The sequence below is a fragment of the Rhinopithecus bieti genome, unplaced genomic scaffold (assembly GCF_001698545.2).
Source record: "Rhinopithecus bieti isolate Rb0 unplaced genomic scaffold, ASM169854v2 scaffold_2574, whole genome shotgun sequence".
Lineage (NCBI taxonomy): Eukaryota > Metazoa > Chordata > Mammalia > Primates > Cercopithecidae > Rhinopithecus > Rhinopithecus bieti.
In genome coordinates, this window is record NW_016804493.1 from 5475542 (window position 1) to 5498874 (window position 23333).

The following is a 23333-nucleotide window of genomic DNA, read 5'->3' on the forward strand; positions in this document are numbered from 1 at the left end:
AAAAATACAAAAATTAGCTGGGCGTGGTGGCAGGTGCCTGTAGTCCCAACTACTTGGGAGGCTGAGGCAGGAGAATCATTTGAACCCAGGAGACGGAGGTTGCAGTGAGCCGAGATCCTGCCACTGTACTCCTGCCTGGTGACAGAGCAAGACTCCATCTCCAAAAAAAAAAAGATTGTTACTTTCTAGAGGAGCTCAATTCCTCTCAGCCAAAATTTGGACAAACGCTTAAAAAAAAAAAAAAATTCTGAGGTCGGGTGTGGTGGCTCATGCCTGTAATCCTAGCACTTTGGGAGGCCGAGGCAGGTGAATCACCTAAGCTCAGGAGTTTGAGACCAGTCTGACCAGTACCATGAAACCCCGTCTCCAGTAAAAATACAAAAATTAGCCAGGCATTGTGGGGGGCACCTGTAATGCCAGCTACTCGGGAGGATGAGACAGGAGAATTGCTTGAACCCAGGAGGTGAAGATTGCAGTGAGGAAAGATCGCACCACTGCCCTCCAGCTTGGGTGACAGAGGAAGACTCCATCTCAAAAAAATAAAAATAAAAATCTGGGCTGGAGCTTCCCTGTGTACACCACTTTTCTCAAGGATTGTAGCTTCTCATTTCCTGACTGCATTGGCTTCTTTCTTATTCCTTCTAAAGATATTTTATATGTTTTAACTAGTTTTCATGGTTTTATTTCAGTGGAAATACAAGGTCTTAGTCATGTTTGAAATCAGAAGCATCCGCTATTACATGTATGTATAGGGTTTACAGGGCCTTATATTGGCCAGGCATGATGGCTTACATCTGTAATCCTATCACTTTGAGAGGCCGAGGCAGAAGGATCGCTTGAGCCCAGGAGTTCAAGATCAGCCTGGGCAACAGAGTGAGACTCTGTCTCTATTAAATAATAATAATAATAATTAAAGGGAAAAGAAAAGGCTTTATATGATCTGATATGATCTGACTTCTGGCCAGTTCTTTGGCTCACCCACCCACTGCTTCTTCCACTCCTCTTTTTTTTTTTTTTTTTTTTTGAGGCAGAGTCTCGGTCTTGTCACCCAGGCTGGAGTGCAATGGTGCCATCTCGGCTCACTGGAATCTCCGCCTCTCAGGTTCAAGCTATTCTCCTGCCTCAGCCTCCTGTTCTCTTTTTCTCATTTCAATTTAGCACACAGGTCTTCTTTGTTTTGTTTTGTTTTGTTTTTTGAGATCGAGTCTCATTCTGTCAGCCAGGCTGGAGTGCAGTGCCGCAATCTCAGCTCACTGCAACCTCTGCCTCCCGGGTTCAAGTGATTCTCCTGCCTCAGCCTCCTGAGTAGCTGATACTACAGGCACCTGCCACCACACCCAGCTAATTTTTGTATTTTTAGTAGAGACGGAGTTTCACCTTGTTGAACAGGCTGGTCTTGAACTCCTGATCTCAAGTGATCTACCCATCTCGGCCTCCCAAAGTGCTGGGATTACAGGCATGAGCCACAGCACCAACCTCCATTTTTTTTTTTTTTTAATTTTTCTGAGACAGGGTCTCACTCTTTCACCCAGGCTGGAGTGCAGTGGCATGATCTCAGCTCACTGCAACCTCCACCTGCCACTTTCAAGTGATCCTCCCGCTTAAGCCTCCTGAGTAACTGGAACTATAGGTTGCACCATTATGCCCGGCTAATTTTTGTATTTTTAGTAGAGGCAGGGTTTCTCCATGTTGGTCAGGCGCCTCTCGAACTCCTGACCTGAGGTGATGCACCCACCTCAGCCTCCCAAAGTGCTGGGATTACAGGTGTCAGCCACCGCGCCTAACAGGCCTTCGTTTTGAATGCTTATTCCCACCTCCTTAGAATCTTGAACTAGTTATTAACTTCTGATTTTGGAACACTTTAGAGCCTTCTTTTCATAGTTGCACTTTGGGAGGCCGAGGCAGGCGATCACCTGAAGTCAGGAGTTCGAGCCTAGCCTGGCCAACATTGTAAAATCCATCTCTACTAAAAATACAAAAACTAGCTGGGCATGATGGCAGGCACCTGTAATCCTAGTTAGTTGGGGAGGCTGAGGCAGAAGAATCACTTGAACCCAGGAGGCAGAGGTTGCAGAGCTGAGATCATGTAATTGTACAGCAACCTGGCCAACAAGAGCAAAACACTCCGTCTCAAAAACAAAACAAAACAAAACAAAACAAAACAAAACCAAATTCTGAACAGGCCAGGTGCAGGGCTCACACCTGTAACCCCAGAACTTTGGGAGGCTGAGGTGGAAGGATCACTTGAGCTCGGGAGGCTGAGGATGCAGTGAGCATGATCATGCCATTATACTCTAGTCTGGGTGACAGAATAAGAACCTATCTCAAAAACAAAATACTAAAATTACAAAAAAATAATTAGCTGGTCATGGTGGCACACACCAGTAGTCCCAGCTACTGAGAAGGCTGAGGCGGGAAGACTGCTTGAGCCCAGGACGTTGAGGGTGCAGTGAGCCACAATTATCATGCCACTGCACTCTACCCTGGGTGACAAAGGGAGACCCTGTCTCAAAATAAACGAGGAAAATGCTCATGGCTGGGCCTGGTGGGAGGCTGAGGCAAGAGAATCGCTTTCACCCGGGAGGCAGAGGTTGCGGTGAGCCGAGATCACACCACTGCACTTCAGCCTGGTAACACAGCAGGACTCCTCTCAAAAAAAAAAAGAAAAAAGAAAAAAGGATTCCCCGTTTCTGATAGAGATAGTATATTTTACATGGAAAAGCCAATTAGGCCAGGAGACCTGAATTAGGGCAACTGTCTTTCCACGGGTTTGGGGGCTCGTGGCTTCTGTCTATGCTTGCCTGACACAGCCCGAACTGGCCAGGTTCCCAGATTTATCTCAGTTTCTTGCTTCCTGGTCACTGAGATTTCAAGATAGGCATGTGTACTCCTCCCTATCTCTGGAGGCAATCTGTGGCTGTGGTTTCCTCAGTTTAGGCTGAAAGATAAGTAACTGCTGGCTTGTCTAGGATTGTCAATTTCTAGTTAAACTGGCTTAAAATAATCTCCCACTTGTCTAAACACATGCAGACCCAGCATTGAAAATTGATGGAGGCCAGGCGCAGTGCCTCACGCCTGTAATCCTAGCACTCTGGGAGGCCGAGGTAGGCAGATCACCTGAGGTTTGGGATCTGAGACCAGCCTGGCCAACGTAGCAAAACCCTATCACTACTAAAACTACAAAAATTAGCCGGGTGTGGTGGCACATGCCTGTAATCCCAGCTACTTGGGAGGCTGAGGCAGGAGAACTGCTTGAACCCAGGAGGTGGAGGTTGCAGTGAGCAGAGACCTTGCCACTGCACTCCAATCTGGGCCACAGAGTGAGACTCTGTCTCAAAAAGAAAAAAAAAATCTAACATAACCTAGTGACATCTCAAGGACTTCTGGTGATGTCTCCAGCCTGACTGAAACTTATCTATGCCAAGTGTTTGCTAATAAACATGGGGCTGCCTTAGTCAATGCTCAAGGTTAGCAGCAGCCTCACGATCATTATTAAGGCAGTAACAAAGGTGACCGTTGGTGGAGATGCCAACAAGCTCTCATTCCCCATGACAGAGGCCTGGGGTCAGCCACAGTGGGTAATTTGTATTCACAGAATATCTTCAGTCTCAGGGGCTCCTTTTAGGTTCCCTGAGCTCCTGACTTCCCAGGTTCTAATTATGTCTAATCTGGTCTTGACTGATCATTTGTGGGTCAGGACAGCAGAAGCTGCATTTTTGGACACAATCACCAGGGAAGATTACACATCCCAAACTGCCCTCATTCCCCAACATGTGGATGGACAAAGTGGGATAAAAGTGCGCCAGGGTGGTGGGAAGCCCCAGGGATTCTGGTGGCTAGCCTAGCTGTCTACAGGATGGTAGAGTTCTTCTTGGGTCGCTCATTTAATCCCTCTGCGCAGAACTGTTAACATCTCTGTGCCATTCTTCAGCTAAATGAGAACCTAACGCAGGCCTGATGCATGGCTCAGATTACACAGCGGATGTGAAGAGGCTTTGGGAACATATCCTCTCTCCTAAGGACAGGGAGGGGATGCTAGCGTGGGGTGCCTGCGATATTGCATGCCGGTCAATGAGAACAGTTACCGACACAGACTTAACCCAAGTCCTCCAAGTGTGTTTTATTATTTTTTCATCCTTTAAACATGAATCTAAATGTTGGCTTAAAATCAGGATTTACGCACAAAGGGCTTCACAGTTTATTAACAATACTGGCTATGACTTTTGGAGTTCCATGTTGTGGGCCAGGCACTTCCCTTATTATTATTTTGAATCTTGTCAATGGCACTTTACATTTGAGCTCTTGCCCATTCTACCAGAGCAAGGATTATAACCTTAATTTTTTTCTTACCCCAAGACCTATGCTCTTAACCCTATTCAATGCTGTCTCTCTCTTTGGCTAGGAAAGACTTCTGAAGCAGGTGGAAGGAAGGAGGGAGCGATGCAAGGAGAAGCTTTCCGATTCCGTAACACACCTGGTTGTGCAAAGTTCACCTCTACATACAAAGTTTTTGTTTTCCAAGTCATTGAACTGGCGACATATTCTACCGGCCATTTTGGTTGTGGCAACCCCAATTCCTTTGATTTTTTTTCTGTGACAACAAAAGGAATTAGACTAGGCCGCCTTGCCCGGGCTTTTGAAGAAACCCCACCAACCCCCCGGGTAAGGAGCGCCGCTCTCCCAACCGCGGGTCCAGGGCGTGTACGGTTTTCAGCGTGGCGTCTTCCTTCGCCCCACTCTGGACTTGCGGGTCGGCGCCGGCAGGGGCGGGCCTCGGCAGGGCCACGCTGCCACGCCCAGTGTCTCCGCCCCCTCATTTAAATACGCGGCGCCGGCGAGTGCGTCGAGCTCGCCGCGGACCCAAGATGGCGGCGTGTGGACGTGTACGGAGGATGTTCCGTTTGTCGGCGGCGCTGCAGCTGCTGCTGCTAGCCGCGGCCGGGGCCGAGAAACTCCCCGGCCAGGGCGTCCATAGCCAGGGCCAGGGCCCCGGCGCCAACTTTGTGTCCTTCGTAGGGCAGGCCGGAGGCGGCGGCCCGGCGGGTCAGCAGCTGCCCCAGCTGCCTCAGTCATCGCAGCTCCAGCAGCAGCAGCAGCAGCAGCAGCAGCAGCAGCAGCAACAGCAACAGCAACAGCAACAGCAGCCTCAGCCGCCACAGCCGCCTTTCCCGGCGGGTGGGCCTCCGGCTCGGCGAGGAGGAGCGGGGGCTGGTGGGGGCTGGAAGCTGGCGGAGGAAGAGTCCTGCAGGGAGGACGTGACCCGCGTGTGCCCCAAGCACACCTGGAGCAACAACCTGGCGGTGCTCGAGTGCCTGCAGGATGTGAGGGAGGTGAGGAGGTGGGACGAAGCCGGGAGGGCCAGGCCTGGTGCGGGCCCGAGGGTGTTGCCAGCCTTGGAAGACGCTGACGCCGGTCGGCTGCTTTTCTCGCTTCCTCTGTGCTGCACTCGCTCCTTCCCTCTTTGCTCCTCATTCCCAGGCGCATTCAGGAAAAAGGATCCCACCCCCACTTCTTCATTCCCTCGCCCTTATTTCCCTCCCTGTTGCCGGGGTCTGGGACGAAGACCTGGGCTCCTGGCCGCAGTCCGCCGAGGCCCACAGCGTTGTCTGTTCGCTCCTGTCTTTTGTGTGATCCTCTATACAGAGTGTCTCCTCGCCAAAGACCAGTTTAGGATTTTGCCATCAGTTTCGACTAGGACAATTTGTGGCAAGCCATTTAAACATAAAAAAATGCTTGGCGTACTTAGGCTGTAAAGAACGATCTGTTGATTAGCAGTAGGTATTTGATCTGCTGTTTACTACAGTAGATTTAATTCGCAAATCCATCTTCTTGCTGAAATTAATGTATGCTTTGTTTTCTTCACTTCCTTTGGTCAGTTTGTATTGAACCCCATGTTTAAGCTGTTAACTGCGAGTGACTTGGCGCCCCAAAGCTTGAAAAGTTGGGGAAGCATTTGAAGCTGTGTTTGTGACTGGGTTATGGGGTCTTGCCTTTCTGAGGTCTCAATGTGATTTTAACAGTATCTCTTAATGAAATCTAGATTTGCCATTGCTTGGTGTGATTCAGTTAAGTGACACTGATAATTTATAATCTAGGTTTAATGCTGCAGACTATAAGTGCATATTTGACAATTCTCAAAGTTTGGGAGCAAATCTGACAGTAGTAACTTTTTCCAGAGGTGTAGGTATTAGAATTAGCCCTAAAGGTTGACACATAGAATAAAGCTGCTACTTGATACTGTTTTAGTTGTTTTTTTTTTTTTTTAATTGTAGTATCAGATTTGTTTAAGGCGTTCAAGCTATAGGAGGACCACAGACTTGTAGAAATTTGCTACTCTTGGCATTTCCTCCCGTTCATCTCATGCTTTAGTATTCTATACAAAAGCAATTCAGATAGAGGAAAAGACATACATAAGCAGGAGACAGAAAGAAAGGAAGTTTCCAGAGCCACTGGAAATGTGAGGCCTTACCTGACTTCTCATCTTCAGCTTGAAGACTAGAAGGATAGTCCTCTGGTAGATACAGCTAAGATTCCTAACTCGGGGTGTCAAACTTTTGGAATTTTCTTTTGCTCTTTGAGGACACATAATATATGTCGTTTCATCAAACTAGGATCCTAATACTGGTGACCAAACACATTATTAGTGGTTTTGGTAGAAACAGCACTTTATTTATCTATCTATTTATTTATTTTGAGACGGAGTCTCGCTCTGTCGCCCGGGCTGGAGTGCAGTGGCGCGTTCTCGGCTCACTGCAAGCTTCGCCTCCCGGGTTCACTCCGTTCTCCTGCCTCAGCCTCCCGAGTAACTGGGACTACAGGTGCCCGCCACCACGCCCAGCTAATTTTTTGTATTTTAGTAGAGACAGGGTTTCACCGAGTTAGCCAGGATGGTCTTGATCTCCTAACCTTGTGATCTGCCCGCCTCGGCCTCCCAAAGTGCTGGGATTACAGGTGTGAGCCACTGTGCCTGACCAGAAACAGCACATTATTAGGGAAAGTGGCAAAAGTGCCTATTCAAGGAGTGTATATATCCTTCTTCATGTGTATTCCGGACATTTGGAAACCTCCACTTAAAGGAGGCACTTTTATGCTCCAGAGGAGGAAAGGTGTCATGTAAATTGGAAATGGGAGTTTTGGGGTTTAGGGGAGGGAGAGGAGCCAAATTCCCAATTTAATGTTTTTTCCTCCAGTTTTACATACAGAAATAATGAAAGAAGAGTACTGTGAACACCTGTGTATATTCTTCAGCAGGTGGAGTTATTTTAAACTTTTCTTTTCCTTTTCTTTTTTTTTTGATACAGAGTCTCACTCTGTCGCCAGGCTGGAGTGCAGTGGCATGATCTCGGCTCACTGCCACCTTCACCTCCCGGCTTTAAGCAGTTGTCCTGCCTCAGCCTCCTGAGTACCTGGGACTACAGTCGCGTGCCACCATGCCCAGCTAATTTTGTATTTTAGTAGAGACAGGGTTTCACCATTTTGGCCAGGATGGTCTCGATCTCATGACCTTGTTATCTGCCCACCTCGGGCTCCCAAAGTGCTGCGATTACAGGTGTGAGCCACTGTGCCCACCTTCTTTTCTTTTCTTTTGTTTTTTTCTTTTTTTGGGGACGCCCGGGCTGGAGTGCAGTGGGATGATCTCGGCTCACTGCAAGGTCCACCTCCCGGGTTCATGCCATTCTCCTGCATCAGCCTCCCGAGTAGCTGGGACTACAGGCACCCGCCACCACGCTTGGCTAATTTTTTGTATTTTTAGTAGAGACGGGGTTTCACCGTTTTAGCCAAGATGGTCTTGATCTCCTGACCTCGTGATCCGCCCTCCTCGGCCTCCCAAAGTGCTGGGATTACAGGCGTGAGCCACCGTGCCTGGCCTATTTTCTTTTTCTTTAAAGACCATGAAAGGAAATTTCATTCTGCTTAGTCTGGGAGTTAATTAAATCTGATCTGTGTGTTTGAAAGAGCATAACTTAAAGAAGTAAACTAGCTAGGCACATTTGAAGAAACGTATGGAATATGTTTTGTATTTGTTGTTCAGTAAGAACTGTTTGTTAGTGAAATAGATACACGTACTTTTCTATCCCTTTGGATACAAATGCAGGGAACATTGTCCTATCTGTATCCGTTATTGGAATTATGAAAAGGCAGAGCATATGAGTACAGTTGTTCCTTGGTGTCACTGGAGGATGGTTCCAGGCCTCCTTCAGATACTGAAATCCGAGGACGCCCAAGTAACTTATACCGTGTAAAAGGGTGTCATATTTCCATATGATCTGTGCACACCCTTCCAAATTCTTGTCATCTGTAAAATACTTATGCCTAGTACAGTGCCTACATGTCACTTCATTCATGTGGATTCACTGTAGTACTTGGCATGTGTCAAACTTAACTTTTGCTTTTTGGAAACTTATGGAACTTTTCTTTCTGAAAAATATTTTTTACGTTGGAGACAAGTTCTCGCTCTGTCATCCCGACGGGAGTGCAATGGTGCAGTCATAGCTCACTGCAGCCTCAACCTTCTGAGTTCAAGGGCTCATTGCAGCCTCAGCCTTCCGGGTTCAGGTGATCTTCCCACCTGGGCTTCCCAAAGTGCTGGGATTAGAGGTGTAAGCCACTGTGCCTTGACCTTGGGATTCTTTTTTTTTTTTTTTTTTAACGCTCTCAGATGAGTCATGCTTTTAAAAAGGCCAAGTATATCATGGGTCCATTATTCAATAATAGATGTAATAGCCAGTAATGGTGTGTTAGTAGTTCTAGTTGTGTGTGTATAATTAGTAGTAGTTCAAGTTATTTAAATAAAAACATAGAACTAGAAAGTATAAGGCAGGCCGGGCGCGGTGGCTCACGCCTGTAATCCCAGCATTCTGGGAGGCTGAGGCAGGTGGATCACAAGGTCAGGAGATCGAGACCATCCTGGCTAACACGGTGAAACCCTGTCTCTACTAAAAAATATGAAAAATTAGCCGGGTGTACTAAAAAATACAAAAAACTAACCGGGCTTAGTGGCAGGCGCCTATAGTCCCAGCTATTTGGGAGGCTGAGGCAGGAGAATGACGTCAACCCTGGAGGCAGAGTTTGCAGTGAGCCAAGATCGCACCACTGCACTCCAGCCTGGGCGACAAAGCGAGACTCCGTCTCAAAAAAAAAAAAGTATAAGGCAAAAAAGAAAAAATATTCTCTGGGCTGTTCTAGTAGGTGGAGTAATACTACCAAAGAAAGAGAAGATACTGTTGCCTAGTATGTGATAAAGAAGGCATGCTTGATGTTGCCGGTCATTTTAAAATACTTTATGTATTCTTGGTTAAAATGGCCAGTAGCACTTTTTTGGGTTTTTTTTCCAGTAGTGTCTTGTATTTTGAAGTTTCAGATGAAGACCTTGGTTCCTTAGAAGTTTATGGTGTTCAGACGGGCGCAGTGGCTCATGCCTGAAATCCTGACACTTTGGGAGGCTGAAGCAGGAGGGTAGCTTGAGCTCAGGAGTTCAGTACCAGCCTGGGCAACATAGTGATTTACCGTCTCTAAAAAAAGAAGTTTGTGATGTTGTTCATAGATTAGTTTTTTTTTTTTTTTTTTTTTTTTTTTTTTTTTTTTTTTTTTTTTTGAGACAGAATCTCATTCTGTCGCCAGGCTGGAGTGCAGTGGTGCGATCTCAGCTCACTGCAACATCTGACTCCCTGGTTCAAGTGATTCTCCTCCCTCAGCCTCCCGAGTAGCTGGGATTACAGGCACGTGCCACCTCGCCCAGCTAATTTTTGTATTTTTTAGTAGAGACAGGGTTTCACTATATTGGCCAGACTGGTCTCGAACTTCTGACCTCATAATCTGCCCTCCTCGGTCTCCCAAAGTTCTGGGATTACAGGCGTGAGCTACCCTTTTATTTTTAGGGCACAGGGTTGGGAGGCTGGCATATTTTAAAGCAAATCCCAGATGCCGTCATTTCAAATACTTCAATGCATATCTGCGATAAATACTTTTTAAAAGCTAGAAGCTTTTGTTTTGTTTTTGTATTTAAATGTATAATGAAATCTTTCTTTTGCAAGTAATTCTGACACTAATTTCTTGTGTAATTTCTTGCCTCTTTTCTTCATATATCAGTCTCAGATTATAAATTTGTAACCACACTCTAAGCTTTGCACAGAGTGAATGCTTTGTAAATATTTAAATAAACTAATTTAGGTATTGAACAGAAATTAACATTTCAGTGTTGCGAACCATAAACCCCCTTTTAGACTCATAGGTAAACATTTTTGTTACGCTGCTCTTAACCTTTCACTTAACCGTATACTTGAGATAGTGGACTAACCATCTGTATTGTCTCGCTGTTGATAGTCATGTGAGGTGATTAGTGCTAGTGTTATTATTTTAGCAGAGAAATAGGCTCAAAGAGCTAAAGTAACTTGTCTGATGTCGTATCCTAAGTGGTAGAGCTGGTATTCAGCAAGTCCTTTTTGTCTTAAAAGACCATACTCTTTCTAATCTACCATGAGTGGTTGTGGCTAAGGAAAAGAGTATGTGACTGTTGAGAATGCCACAGGTTTATAAATGTATGCTAAATGGGACACAAGAACAATTGAGTTGTAACAGTGCATTGAAGTATTTGTAGATTTCTCAGGCAGATGTATCGGCATTATCACCCAACGCTAATTTAATTAGTCTGCATCATAAACTGAATTTATGCTTTATGGAAAGAGTTTCAAATCTCAGCTCACCTTAAGCAGGATTTGTACTAGAACACTGGAAGCATTTTTTTTTTAAATTATAAGAGAGACGAGGTCTTGCTGGGTTGCCTAGGTTGGTCTCAAACTTCTGAGCTCAGATGACCCACCGTCCTCTGCCTCCCGGATGCTGAGGTTACAGACGGAGCCGCCGCACCCAACCCCTACAGTACGGTTTCTAAGATCTCTGCTGTCTAACCTATATGAGTCGTTGCCTGTATATATTCTCTGTATGTATATATTGTAAAGTTTCTAGGATTATATATATACCAGCTTCTGATTCCATATTCATTCATGGAGGGAATCAGTGACAATGAATAATTCAAACAGCAGTTAATCCAAACATTGTTTGGCTTTAGGATATATTATGATTGTTTTGTTTGAGCCAATATGGAATTTCCTCCTATGCTGTCTCTCAGTGGTTGGAAGCAATCTAACCACATAATCAAGTCATTATTGATCTTCTGTTATACACCTATCACTGTGGAAGGACACTCGTACTTTAAGACACCACCATTGCTTACAGTTGGTTTGATAAATGAGATTGTTGTGATCAAGAAACAATTATATAAGAGAGTGTTAATCACTTGATGTCATACAGATAGTAAATTATTTTAGGACAGTGAAATAAGCACAAAATTAGGATTTAGATTTGGGTGGAACCCAGCTCTGCTATTCTTAGCTTGAAAATTCTATCACTTTTTTTTGTGTGTGTGTGAGATAGAATCTCTCCCAATCACCCAGATTGGAGTGCAGTGGCGCATTCTTGGCTCACTGAAACCTCTGACTCCTGGGTTCAAGTGATTCTCCTGCCTCAGCCTCCCAAGTAGCTGGAGCTGCACATGTGCGCTACCACACCTGGCTAATTTTTGTATTTTTAGTAAAGACAGGAGTTTCGCCATGTTGGCCAGGCTGACCTTGAACCCCTGACCTCAGGTGATCTGCCTGTCTTGGCCTCCCAAAGTGCTAGGATTACAGGTGTAAGCCACTGCACCCGGTCTCTTTCCTTAAGCAAGGACTGTCTACTTTAGCTTTGTCCTTGTTCTTTTTTTTTTTTTTTGAGAGTCTCGCTGTATCTCCCAGACTGGCTGGAGTGCATTGGCATGACCATGGCTCACTGCAACCTCGAACTCCTGGGCTCAAGCTATCCTTCCACTTCAGCCTCTTGAGTAGCTGAGACTATAGGTACACACCACTACTTAGCCTTGTTCTAAGGGGAAATATACATGAACTCATGAATTTGATGTGCTAGGTACATTCTAATATGTATGAAACTAAATATATGACTATAACATATACAGTACCAACACATACCACCTGAAATCATCTTGCGTATTACCAATAGCACATGCTTCAGAAAGCACTAATACTGGATTATCTCTGTTTTTTGTTTTTTTTTGTTTTTTGGTTCAGATGGAGTCTTGCTTTGTCACCCAGGCTGGAGTGTAGTGGCTTGATCTCAGCTCACTGCAACCTTTGCCTCCTGTATTCAAGCGATTCTCCTGCCTCCACCTCTCTAGTAGCTGGGAGTACAGGTGCCAGCCACCAGGCCTGGCTAATTTTTGTGTTTTTAGTAGAGACGGGGTTTCACCATGTTGGCCAGCCTGGTCTTGAACTCCTGACCTCAGGTAATCCCACCCGCCTCAGCCTCCCAAAGTGCTGGGATTACAGGCGTGAGCCACCGCTCCTGGTCTTCTTCTTTTTTTTTTTTTGAGACGGAGTCTCGCTCTGTCCACCAGGCTGGAGTGCGGTGGCGCTATCTCAGCTCACTGCAAGCTCCGCCTCCCGGGTTCCGGCCATTCTCCTGCCTCAGCCTCCCGAGTAGCTGGGACTACAGGCGCCCGCCACGGCGCCCGGCTCACTTTTTTTTTTGTATTTTTAGTAGAGACGGGGTTTCACCGTGGTCTCGATCTGCTGACCTTGTGATCCGCCCGCCTCGGCCTCCCAAAGTGCTGGGATTACAGGCGTGAGCCACTGCGCCCGGCCGGCTCCTGGTCTTGGATTATCTCTTAAGATTCTTCCAGCTCTGGTGCTTTGTAATTTTGTGATCTGTGGGAATATAACATGTGCAGGAGAGTCGTAGCACAGGTAGAAAGGGGAGATGCTTTGAGGAATTATTAAAGGGGCTGTACTGACTGAAATAGAGAACTTGAAAATGTTTTCAGTCCAGATCATGAAGGGTCGTATATTCACCTCTGATTGGTTCTCCAAATAAAGTCTGGAAACAGGATGTTTTTATCCCTACCTGAGATAAAAATATTCCAGCAGATAATTGAGAATTACCTGTAAAGTAGCATTGTCATTTATGGCAAATACTTTTTAAGAAATCTCTTGATGAGGATGCTTTACAGTATATAGTTGCTTAATTCATTGTTCTGCAGAAGGAAATAAAATACCTGAACAGTCCAAAAGATGAAATGCTGCATTTCTCTTTTGTACATTTCTCCTAATGTGTTCAAAACAAATTTACTCAGGAACAATAACAAAAATCTCCTCTTTATATAAGATATATATGTGTATATATATGTTTTTGTTGTTGTTTTGAGGTGGAGTTTCACTCTTGCTCAGGGTGGAGTGAAGTGGAATGGCCTCGGCTCACTGCGATCTCTGCCTCTCGGGTTCAAACCTTTCTCCTGCCTCAGCTTCCTGAATAACTGGGATTATAGGCACTCGCCACCACACCCGGCTAATTTTTGTATTTTTAGTAGAGACGAGGTTTCTCCATGTTGGCCAGGCTGGTCTCGAACCCCTGACCTTAGGTGATCCACCCACCTCAGTCTCCCAAAGTGTTGGGATTACAGGCGTGAGCCACGGCACCCGGCCTTACTTATATATTTTTAAAAGCAGCAATTAAAATGGCTTGTAGGCTATCATGTAAATTAATTTTTCTTCTTTCTTTTCTTTTTTTTTTTTTGAGATGGAGTCTTACTCTGTCGCCAAGCTGGAGTGCAGTGGCAGGATCTTGGCTCACTGCAACCTCCGCCTCCTGGGTTCAAGTGATTCTCTTCCTCAGCCTCCCGAGTAGCTGGGACTACAGGCACCCGCCACCACGTCCAGCTAATTTTTTGTATTTTTAGTAGAGACGGGGTTTCAACGTGTTAGCCAGGATGGTCTCGATCTCCTCACCTTGTGATGCACCCGCCTCGGCCTCCCAAAGTGCTGGGATTACAGGCATGAGCCACCACACCTAGTGCCTGCCCTTCAGTACTTCTTAATTCTTCTTGAATTGGTGGTTCATGTTAATAAAATTTTTTTTTTTTTTTGAGACAGAATCTTGCTCTGTTGCCCAGGTTGGAGCTCTGTGGTGTGATCTCGGCTCACTGCAAGCTCCACCTCCCAGGTTCATGCTGTTCTCCTGCCTCAGCCTCCCGAGTAACTGGGACTACAGGCACCCACCACCACACCAAGCTAATTTTTTTGTATTTTTAGTAGAGACGTGTTAGCCAGGATGGCTAGTGAAACTGTGTTAGCCAGGATGGTCTTGATCTCCTGACCTCATGATCCGCCCACCTCTGCCTCCCAAAGTGTTGAGATTACAGGCCTGAGCCACTGCACCGGCCTTGAATTCTTTTTTTTTTTTTTTTTTTTTTTGAGGCGGAGTCTCGTTCTGTCGCCCGGACTGGAGTGCAGTGGCCAGATCTCAGCTCACTGCAAGCTCCGCCTCCCGGGTTTACGCCATTCTCCTGCCTCAGCCTCCCGAGTAGCTGGGACTACAGGCGCCCGCCACTTCGCCCGGCTAGTTTTGTATTTTAGTAGAGACGGGGTTTCACCGTGTTAGCCAGGATGGTCTCGATCTCCTGACCTCGTGATCCGCCCGTCTCGGCCTCCCAAAGTGCTGGGATTACAGGCTTGAGCCACCGCGCCCGGCCTGAATTCTTAATTGAATTGCTTTAAAATGCCTCCTAGTCCGGAAGCAGTGGCTCATACCTGTAATCCCAGCAGTTTGGAAGCCTGAGGTGGGCGGATCCCCTGAGGTGCAGAGTTCGAAACCAGCCTGGCCAACATGGTGAACCTCCGTCTCTATTAAAAATACAAAAATTACCCCGGTCATGGTGATGCATGCATGTAGTCCCAGCTACTATGGAGGCTGAGGCTGGAGGATCGCTTGATCCTGGGAGGTTGCAGTGAGCTGAGATCACGTCGCTGCACTCCAGCCTGGGCAACAGAGTGAGAGTCTGTCTCAAAAACAGAACAAAACGAAACAAAACAAAGGCCTCCTAATCTTTTTTTTTTTTTTTTTTTTTTTTGTATTTTTTAGTAGAGACAGGGTTTCACTGGGTTAGCCAGGATGGTCTCGATCTCCTGACCTTGTGATCCGCCCATCTCGGCCTCCCAAAGTGCTGGGATTACAGGCTTGAGCCACCACGCCCGGCCAAGCCTCCTAATCTTGTTAATGAGTAGATTTCATCTTCTGCATGCCTAATTTGTGAGTTGTAAGGGGTGCTTTAGCTCCTTCAACTTGAGAACAATACTCTGATAAAACTAGAGGTCAGTTAGTGACTCATCTTAATTTGGTTGTGTTAGATTTGAAACTTAAGAAAGAACTCTAAGTGATGGCCCTCAGAACTGTGCCAGTACTACCCTTTGTATCTGCATTAAAATAGAGTGTGAAGGAACAGGGAGTGTGGACTGGAATCTAAAAACAATGACTTAAGAGAACCAGACATCTGTAGTCATTCAGCTTTAATAATTTTACTGAAATCAGAAAATTTTGTTTGACTGAATGTGTGATATTTACAGGACCTGTACATTTTCCTATTAAAGGCTCTAATAACACCTAGAATTCTTGATAGGGTGAATCATAGTAAAAATGGGTGCTGACTTGAATCCTGTATCTATACACTTGTAAAATAAAACAAATTCTTAAAATGTTTTTGTGTTTCTTTAAAAAATAAATGTGATAGGCTGGGCGCGGTGGCTCACACCTGTAATCCTAGCACTCTGGGAGGCTGAGGTGGGTGGATCACCTGAGGTCAGGGGTTTGAGACCAGCCTAGCTAATACGTCGAAATCTCGTCTCTACTAACAGTACAAAAATTAGCCAGATGTGGTGGCGCATGCCTGTAATCCCAGCTACTCGGGAGGCTGAGGCAGGAGAATTGCTTGAACCTGGGAGGCAGAGGTGGCAGTGAGCCAAGATCACGCCATTGCACTCCAGCCTGGGCAACAGTGAGACTCTGTCTCAAAAAAAAAAACAATAAAATAAAATGTTATACATATTTAAAATCATAAGCATGATAAGCAATGAAGTGAAATGGTAGGTGAGTAAAATTAACCAAGAGAATAAGAATGTAAGTTCTAAATCAGTTGAAATACAAGTTTTGAAAAAATGACAGCAAAAGAAATTGTGTTAAAAATGCTCTGGTACCAGCCGGGTGTGGTGGCTTACACCTGTAATCCCAGCACTTTGGGAAGCCGAGGCGGGCAGATCACCTGAGGTCAGGAGTTCGACACCATCCTGGCCAATGTGGTGAAACCTCATCTCTACTAAAAATACAAAAATTAGCCAGGCGTGGTGACACATGCCTGTAATCCCAGCTACTCAGAAGGCTGAGGCAGGAGAATTGCTTGAACCGGGGAGGTGGAGGTTGCAATGAGCGGAGATTGTGTCGTTGCACTCCAGCCTGGGTGACAAGAGTGAAACTCTGTCTCCAAAAAAAAAAAAAAAAAAATGCTCTGGTACTTCACTTGTAATTTAAGTTTAAATGAGAAAGACTGCCCTGCAAGTCATTTAACAGAACTCTCAAAATAATTACACTGGCCATATCAGCTCTGTAATGTGATAAACAGCATGAAGTAGACAGTAACTTCAACGATGAAGAAAGGGGTGTAATGGAGAATTTTAATCATGAACAAATATCATGCCATCTGTTAATTAGTGCCATTGTCTTAGTCCATTTCGTGTTGCTTTAACAAAATACCCAAGACTGGGTAATTTGTAAAGAAATATTTATTTGGCTCATGGTTCTGGAGATTGGGAAGTCCAAGATTGAGAGGTCCTATTTGGTGAGGGCTGGCTTGCTGCATCATCCCATGGCAGAATGTGGAAGGACAAGAGAATGCAAGAGAAAGGGTGGGCTTGCACAAGGAATGCGCAGAACTCATCCTTTTATCAGAACCCCACTTCCTGGGTAACGGAGATAAGGGCGTTAATCCATTCATGAGGCCACAGTGTTCTCATGACCTGGTCACCTCTTAAAGGTCCTGTCTTTCAGCACTTGTATTGGGGATTAAGTTTCCAACACATGAACTTTGGGGGACACATTCAAACGGTAGCAACCATTTACTGAGGACACACATATTATATATGATGTAAAATCAGATGAGATAAGGTCCTATAGTCATGTGAAGCTTGTGATGAGAGGAAAAGCATTGTGATAAATGGAAAAATAGAATGGGCTTTGGAACTGCAGTCCTGGATTCAAATCCTAGCTCCCTTACCAGTTATTATGACCTTGGGCAAGTTAATCTCTCAAACCTTCAGTTTTCTTATTTATAAATGGTCTTCTGTTTCCGCTTTGTTGTTGTAGGTGAGCTCATTCAAGATAATGCTTTTTGTTCGCTGCCTTAAGAGAAATGTGAAATAAACTGGAATGCTTCACACCCTTTATATAATCCTTCCAAAGCATCTCCAATAAAGCTTTGGAATAAGGTCAAGAACATTTATATAAAGAGTCCGGGTGCGGTGGCTCACGCCTGTAATCCCAGCACTTGGGAAGGCCAAGGCGGGTGGATCCCCTGAGGTCAGGAATTCAAGACCAGCCTGGGCAACATGGGAAAACCCCATCTCTATTAAAAATACAAAAATCAGCAAGGTGTGGTGGCGTGCACCTGTAATCCCAGCTACTCAGGAGACTGAGGCAGGAGAATCGCTTGAACCCAGGAGGCAGAGTTTGCAGTGAGCCGAGATCACTCTGTTGCACTCCAGCCTGGGTGACAGAGCAAGACTCCATCTCAATCAATCAATCAATCAGTAAATAAATTACAGAAGGCCAGGCACGGTGGCCTACACCCCAGCACTTTAGGAGACCAAGGTGGCAGATCGCATAAGCCAGAAGTTTGAGACCAGTTTGCCAATATGGTGAGACCCCATCGCTACGTACATATATACATGATGGTATTTAAATGTGTACACTTTGAAGGGGTAAATCCTCTGGGTAAAGGAATTAAGTTTTGCCAAATTTGGAATACTGCCTATCAAAGGAAACCTCTGCTCTCATGTATAAGGGGAAAAAGGATAGTTCAGAAGACTACTTTTTTCCCTGTATAAAACCAGATACATTCAAACATTACTGAAATTTTTCTGAAAGATGGTGACTTTTCAGAGGGAAAGTAATATGTAAGGCCTTTTGCTCTCGTATTGTCAAGGTTGGAACATTTCTCTGGCCTGTGAAGCAGTCTGTAATACTAAGATATAAATACTAAACTTAGCAATACATTAAGGACAGCACACATAATTTTTGGTGTGTAAGTCTTCGTTTTGTTTTTGTTTTTTTTTTTTTGGAGATGGAGTCTTGCTCTGTTGCACAGGCTGGAGTGCAGTGGCATGATCTTGGCTCACTACAACCTCTGCCTCCCGGGTTCAAGTGATTCTTCTGCCTCAGCCTCCCGAGTAGCTGGGACTACAGGCACATGCTGACACACCCAGCTGATTTTTGTATTTTTACTGGAGACGGGGTTTCACCATGTTGGCCAGGCTAGTCTCAAACTTCTGACCTTGTGATCCGCCCACCTTGGCCTCCCAAAGTGTTGAGATTACAGCCGTGAGCCACCATGTCCGGCCCTGTAAGTCTTCTTTCAGAAGTAACTAGGCAGCAGAGTTTTGAAATAGTTGAAAATCCAATTTCATTTTCATATTTTTATATTTTAATTTTTTTTTTTAACAAGAAAGGCCCTACTTTGACACAATTTCATTTTATTTTATTTTATTTTATTTTATTTTTTTTTTTTTGAAACGGAGTCTCGCTCTGTGGCCCAGGCTGGAGTGCAGTGGCTGGATCTCAGCTCACTGCAAGCTCCGCCTCCCGGGTTTACGCCATTCTCCTGCCTCAGCCTCCCGAGTAGCTGGGACTACAGGCGCCCGCCACCTCGCCCGGCTAGTTTTTTGTATTTTTTAGTAGAGACGGGGTTTCACCGTGTTAGCCAGGATGGTCTCGATCTCCTGACCTCGTGATCCGCCCGTCTCGGCCTCCCAAAGTGCTGGGATTACAGGCTTGAGCCACCGCGCCCGGCCCACAATTTCATTTTAAACTCTGAGTTTGATAGGTTTATTAGAACCTGACTATTATGTGTATTGATAGCAGCTTTTAGTGTGTCCGGTGGTGGTGATGCTTTTCTTTTTCTTTTTTTTTCTTGAGACAGAGTTTTGCTCTTGTTGCCCAGGCTGGAGTGCAATGACGTGGTCTCGGCTCACTGCAACCTCCGCCTCTCAGGTTCAAGCGATTCTCCTGCCTCAGCTTCCTGAGTAGCTGGGTTACAGGCACGTGCCACCACGCCCGGCTAATTTTGTATTTTTAGTAGAGACGGGGTTTCTCCATGTTGGTCAAGCTGGTCTCGAACTCCTGACGTCAGGTGATCTGCCTGCCTCAGCCTCGCAAAGTGCTGGGATTACAGGCGTGAGCCATGGCGCCTGGCCTGAAACTTCTTATAATTGTAAAAAAAAGAAAAACATCAGCCAGGCATGATGGCTCACGCCTGTAATCGCAGCACTTTGGGAGGCCAAGGCGGGCGGATCATGAGGTCAGGAGATCAAGACCATCCTGGCTAACACGGTGAAATCCTGTCTCTACTAAAAAATACAAAAAAGTTAGCCGGGCATGGTGGCGTGCGCCAGCTACTCAGGAGGCTGAGGCAGGAAAATGGCATGAACCCGGGAGGTGGAGCTTGCAGAGATCGCACCACTGCACTCAAGTTTGGGCGAGAGAGCTAGGCTCCGTCTCAAAAAAATAAACAAAAACAAAAAAGAAGTTTCAAGGATTTGTACTATTGGTATACTTTTATTATTTATTTGTTTGTTTATTTTATTTATTTATTTATTTATTTATTTATTTATTTATTTATTTTTGAGACAGACTCTCACCCAGACTGTGAGTGAGAGTCACCCAGTGTGTCACCCAGGCTGGAGTGCAGTGCCTGGATCTCAGCTCATTGCTACCTCTGCTTCCCATCATGTTCAAACAATTCTACCTCAGCCTCCTGAGTAGCTGGGACCACAGGCGTGTACCGCCACGCTCGGCCAAGAATTTTACTGTTGGTATACTTTTATTTTCAACTTGGAAGTGTATGTGAAATAGGAGAAATTAGGGCACTGAAAGCAGAATTCAGAAGAAATTGGTGTGCTTCCCTTCCTCTTGTGGAAATTCCCTTTCTTTAGCTCAGATTCTCAACCTGTTTGCCTCTCCTTCATACTGGCTCCATTATACATCTTGCTGCCCCATACCCACAGATAAATAGTGTAGTGGTGTGGGCTTCCTGAGAGCACAGAGTTACAGCTTCAGAGTTTACAGGGCTTATATGTAAGTGTTATTTTTGGGAAAATATTTTATATTCAGTGATTTGGGAATTTTCTATACCAAAATATTTCCCAGTGCCCTTCCCTCAGCACAGCCCGCTGCTTCTCCTCCCCCGCCAGCTAGGTCCACTTTAGGCATTGTTTTCTTCCTTCATTTTTGTTAGATTGAACTATAAGAAATTGCCAATATTTCATCATATTTGACTTATAAAAACATTTTCATATGGTTTAAAGTAATTGTTCTTTTTTTTTTTTTTTTTGAGGCAGTTTCACTCTGTCACCTAGGCTGGAGTGCAATGGTGTGATCTCAGCTCACTGCAACCTCCGCCTCCTGGGTTCAAGTGATTCTCCTGCCTCAGCCTCTTGAGTAGCTGGGATTACAGGTGCAAGCCACCATGCCTGTCTAATTTTTTTTTTTTATACTTTTAGTAGAGACGAGGTTTCACCACGTTGGCCAGGCTGCTCTCGAACTCCTGACCTCAAGTTATCCACCCACCTCTGCCTCCCAAAGTGCTGGGATTACAAGCATGAACCACCATGTCCGGCCATTCACGAAATACATTTGATTAAGAAAGAATGGGTATTGGTCTAACAACCTTCTCCCTAAATATTTAATTATTCTTAGTCAAGTTGCTATTTGGCTTTCAGTTTATAGAACCCTTTTAATCTTATTTGTAGCTCTTGATAACCATGTGTGATAGATATGACAGATACTAGCCTTATTTTACAGATAAAAAACCATGAATCAGATAGATTTTTATTTGCCCAAGTCACATAGTATTAAGAACAGACTGAGCATGGTGGCTCATGTCTGTAATCCCAGCACTCTGGTAGGCTAAAGTGGGTGGATTTCCTGAGCCTAGGAGTTTGAGATCAGCCTGGGCAACATGGCCTAACCCCATCTCTACAAAAAATACAAAAATTAGCCAACTTGATGGTGAGAGCCTGTAGTCCCAGCTACTCATGAGGTTTTTTTGTCCCTCTTTCTCTCTTGGGCTCTAATCTTATGTAGGTTAAGTTGATTACTATTGTCCCACAAGGGGGCTCTGTTTTTAATCCCCCCACCCAACCCCAACTGCCGCCTGTTTTTTTTCTCCATGTTTCATTTTGGATAATTACTATTGCTGTATCTTCAGGTTCACTGATGTTTTCTTCTGTAGTTTTCAGCCAGCTATTAATACCATCCAGTGAATTTGGTATTTTAGGTATATTTCATGTATAGAAGTTTGATTTGGGTCTTTTACATATATAGTCGATTATCCATTATGTTCATGTTTTCCTTTACACCCTTTAGTGTACATGTAATAGCTGTTTTTTTCTTTTTTGTTTTTCTTTTTTGGAGACTGAGTCTCGCTCTGTCACCAGGCTGGAGTGCAGTGGCGCGATCTCGGCTCACTGCAACCTCTGCCTCCCAGGTTCAAGTGTTTCTCCTGCCTCAGCCTCCCGAGTTGCTGGGACTACAGGCACGCACCACCATGCCCGCTAATTTTTGTATTTTCAGTAGAGACCGGGTTTCACCATGTTAGTCAGGATGGTCTCTATCTCTTGACCGCGTGATCGCCCACCTCGGCCTCCCAAAGTGCTGGGATTACAGGCGTGAGCCAACGTGCCCAGCCGTAATAGCTGTTTAAGGTCCTCATGTGCTAATTCCATCATCTCTGTCACTTCTTGATCGTTTTCTATTGATTAAGTTTTGTTATTAGTCATATTCCTGCTTTCCAAGTGTGGTAACTTTTTATTGGATTCAAGGGGATCCCTCTGCAGAATCCTGTGACCATTCTCAGTACAGAACTCTTTCTCTATTCTCACTCTTTCTTGGTTCCAGTATTCAAATCTTGCAAATTCTAGCTACTTTAGATACCCTAAAGTTTCTCTCCTCCATTCAGCAAGACCATCCAATTCTGTTTGGGTTTCCTCTCCCTGTGTTGCAGCCCAGAAGCCACTTCCGTACAGTAAGTTAGGTAATCATCGGCTCACCTGGTTTGTTACCTTCTCTCAGGGATCATAGTTAATGCTGCCTTTTGTTCAGTGACTGGCGGTTACTTCATGTATCGTGTCTTGTTTATAATGGGAGTAAGGGATAGTTTCCATAGTAGCTAATCCTCATAAGTGGAAGTAGAAATCATTACTTCTTGGATTTTAACTTCTGACATACTAAATGTGGGAAGGAATGGGGAGAATTTGTTAGAAAGGGAGATTAATAAGGCCAGGCGCAGTCACTCACTCCTGTAATCTCAGCACTTTGGGAGGCTGAGCTGGGTGGATCACCTGAGGTCAGGAGTTCAAGACCAGCCTGACCAACATGGTGAAACCCTGTCTCTACTGATAATACAAAAATTAGTGGGCGTGGTGGCGGGCGGCTGTAATCCCAGCTACTTGGTAGACTGAGGCAGGAGAATTGCTTGAACCCAGGATGTGGAGGTTGCAGTGAGCCAAGATCACGCCACTGCACTCCAGCCTGGGCAACAATAGCGAGACTACAATTCAAAAAAAAAGTTAGAATTACAAATGTTTGTGTATTTTGATCCAAAGTTCTGACTTTATTGAAACAAAAAAATTAGCCAGGTGTGGTGGCAGGCTCCTGTAGTCCCAGCTGCTCTGGAGGCTGAGGTGAGAGGATTGTCTGAGCTGAGGAGATTGAGGCTGCCGTGAGTTATGATTGCGCCACTGCACTCCAGCTTGGGTGACAGAGCGAGACCCTGTCTCAAAAAAAAATTATTTTTCCATTGCCCAGTGGAAAAATATTTTAGCATGATATAATTTCATTGTGTGTCAGGAAGGTCAACTTGTCTTATAACTGAGTTGAGGTAATAATAAGCCCTTGTGCAAGATAAAAGTTTTCCTTTCAGTTCATGTACTAATTAGGACAAAACTAACTTCCATAAAAAACCCAAAAATATCAGTGGTTGAACACAGGAGAAATTGTGGGGGACTGTGATCCAGTCATGTGGTGATCCAGAGACCCAGGTTCCTCTTATCTTGTGGGTCCATTATTTCCTAGGGCCTTGCCTTTTTTTTTTTTTTTCTTATCAGCTCTCTCTGACTCATTGGGATGAAATTCACTTACCATAAGATTCACTCTGTTTACCACCTGTTCTTTTTTTTTTTTTTTTT

At 45.0% G+C, this 23333-nt stretch overlaps 1 protein-coding gene across 1 annotated transcript in view; it reads left to right on the top strand.

Moving 5' to 3' along the window:
* The first annotated feature begins 4838 nt into the window (after positions 1 to 4838).
* Positions 4839 to 23333, top strand: part of GLG1 (golgi glycoprotein 1) — a 167253-nt gene continuing 148758 nt past the window's right edge. Inside the window, exon 1 of the mRNA XM_017868617.1 lies at positions 4839 to 5330. Within this exon, the coding sequence (XP_017724106.1) occupies positions 4866 to 5330 (465 nt within the window). The 5' untranslated portion in view covers positions 4839 to 4865. The remainder of the gene's footprint in view (positions 5331 to 23333) is intronic.